This window comes from Trichechus manatus, unplaced genomic scaffold (genome assembly GCF_000243295.1).
Source record: "Trichechus manatus latirostris isolate Lorelei unplaced genomic scaffold, TriManLat1.0 scaffold00005, whole genome shotgun sequence".
NCBI lineage: Eukaryota > Metazoa > Chordata > Mammalia > Sirenia > Trichechidae > Trichechus > Trichechus manatus.
Window position 1 is genome coordinate 27,080,767 of NW_004443941.1, and position 2,016 is coordinate 27,082,782.

General features: G+C 54.5%; 1 protein-coding gene across 4 annotated transcripts in view; it reads left to right on the top strand.

Annotated features, from left to right (window-relative positions):
* The first annotated feature begins 305 nt into the window (after positions 1–305).
* STRN (striatin) overlaps positions 306–2,016 on the top strand; it is a 168,438-nt gene continuing 166,727 nt past the window's right edge. For all 4 annotated transcript variants that reach the window (XR_002824871.1, XM_023736050.1, XM_004369561.2 and 1 more), the window contains exon 1: positions 306–646. Coding sequence is in view for 3 of the 4 variants with exons in the window: in XM_023736050.1 (XP_023591818.1) it covers positions 413–646 (234 nt within the window). In the remaining variant the exon portion in view is untranslated. The remainder of the gene's footprint in view (positions 647–2,016) is intronic.

Genomic DNA, 2,016 nt, shown 5'->3' on the forward strand with positions numbered 1-2,016 from the left:
CAGGGAGCGCCGCCTTAGAACTTCCGCGTGCGAGTGAGGCTGGAGCGCTGCCCAACTGCGCCCGGCCCCGACTCGAGAGGAAAGCAGCACTCCCCGCCCCGCCAGCCCCCATCTCCGCTGGCGGGCGGGACGCGGCCACACCCCGGACCAGCCGCAGCCTGAAAGGCCGCCTCGCCGCGCTCGCCCTGCGCCACGCTCCGCAACTACATTTCCCAGCAAGCCCCGCGCCGCCCGCGCGCCGCAGTTGACCCATTTCCCGGCCCGTCACGGGCTCCGCGGCCCCGCGCCCAGGCGCTGCTCCCTGCTGACGGGTGTGGGCGGGGAGCGGCGGAGGGAGGAGGAGGTGCTGCTGGCCGCCTCCGTTGCCTCTGCTGCTGGGCGCCTGGGCAGCTCCCCGGCTTTTGCGGCAGCCATGGACGAGCAGGCGGGTCCCGGCGTCTTCTTCAGCAACAACCACCCGGGCGCCGGCGGTGCCAAGGGGCTTGGGCCTCTGGCAGAAGCTGCCGCGGCCGGCGACGGGGCGGCTGCGGCGGGGGTGGCCCGAGCCCAGTACAGCCTCCCGGGGATACTGCACTTCCTGCAGCACGAGTGGGCCCGCTTCGAGGTGGAGAGAGCCCAGTGGGAGGTGGAGCGGGCGGAGCTGCAGGTAAAGACCATCCCGGCCTGCCCCACTTCATCCCGCCTCTTCGCTCCCTCCCGCTCCGCCCCAGCCCCCTTCTCCCCGCGGCCCTCGCTCGGCCCTCGCGCGTCCCTGGCGCCTTACTCCCGCCCAACCCACCCCGAACCTCGTCCTGTTCCCGCCCCTCACCTTTGCCTTTCGCTGACCCCACTTCCTTGACCTCAGTTCCCACTCCCGCCCCTGGTGCGTTGTTTACCCTCCCTACTCCTTTTCGCCTGCTCCTTTCCACTCTTAAGTCTCATTTGAACTCCCTTACCATCCTACATCTTAAATCATCCCTCTTAGTTTACTTACTGAGCTGACAGTAGTTTTGAGGGACGTTGAGCAAATCATCTTCTATTCTGATGTGTCCCGTCCTGGGTTTAGGGACATTCCCAGCAAAGGGTATTGGCAGTTCGCTCCTCTCTGAAAGGAAGGTGATCCAAAAAGACAACAGAAGTTGTGTCAGTGAGGCCTTGAGTTTAGGCAAAAGTGTTATTAGAAACATCAACTCTTTTTTTTTTAGATATGTAAATGTTTCTGCTCCACCCCCTCCTCCCTCCCCCGCGTTTCTTTGAGATAGTTCACGTTCATGGAGTTTGAAGGAAGGAATTGGATGATCACAGTCTGATAGATGATACCCCAGATATGGTTCCTGTTCTCAAAATCTAAAACTTTCCAAGGGCTAGTTTTATGCAATATTTTGTGAGATACTCTGTACTTAAAAAGAACTATAGAGGCTTTAAAGTTAGTTACGTTGTTTTTCAGTGCATAGTCTGCAAGATAAGTATATCCAGGGAGGAGCTTTTATGGCTTTTTAGAAGAATGAAAGTGAGGCAGATACTTTACAGGCTGTTCTGAATTGGTAAGTAGGTTTTCAGTGGCTGATCTTGAAACTTCCAAGACATACACAAATTTCACCAGGAGTTTAAAGAAATATGAATGGCTGTGCTTTTCTGTTTTATGGGCTAATCTGATTTTTTTACAAAACATGAAACTAGTTTTGGTTGGGGAAACACTTTAAGTTAAAATACCACCCAGTGTGTCACTTTTTTAGGTAACATGCATTTTCTTTGGCACTTGAAGAAAAAGAAAAGGAGAAATTTGTTAAATAGAATCATATGCTGGAATGGGCTCCTTTGGTGTAGTGGAAGTGGCTCTGGGAAGATGAGACAGGGTTCTAGTACTGGCTTTGCCTGCTGCTGTGACCTTGAGGAAATCCTTTAACCTCTTTGGGCCTCCTTTTCATAATTTGTTTCTCAAGCATATGTCTATTGAGCGCCAGCTATGTGACTCTAGGCCCTGGGATTAGTAAGACCTACAAAGCCTCTGCCTTCACGGAGTTTACAATGGTGGTG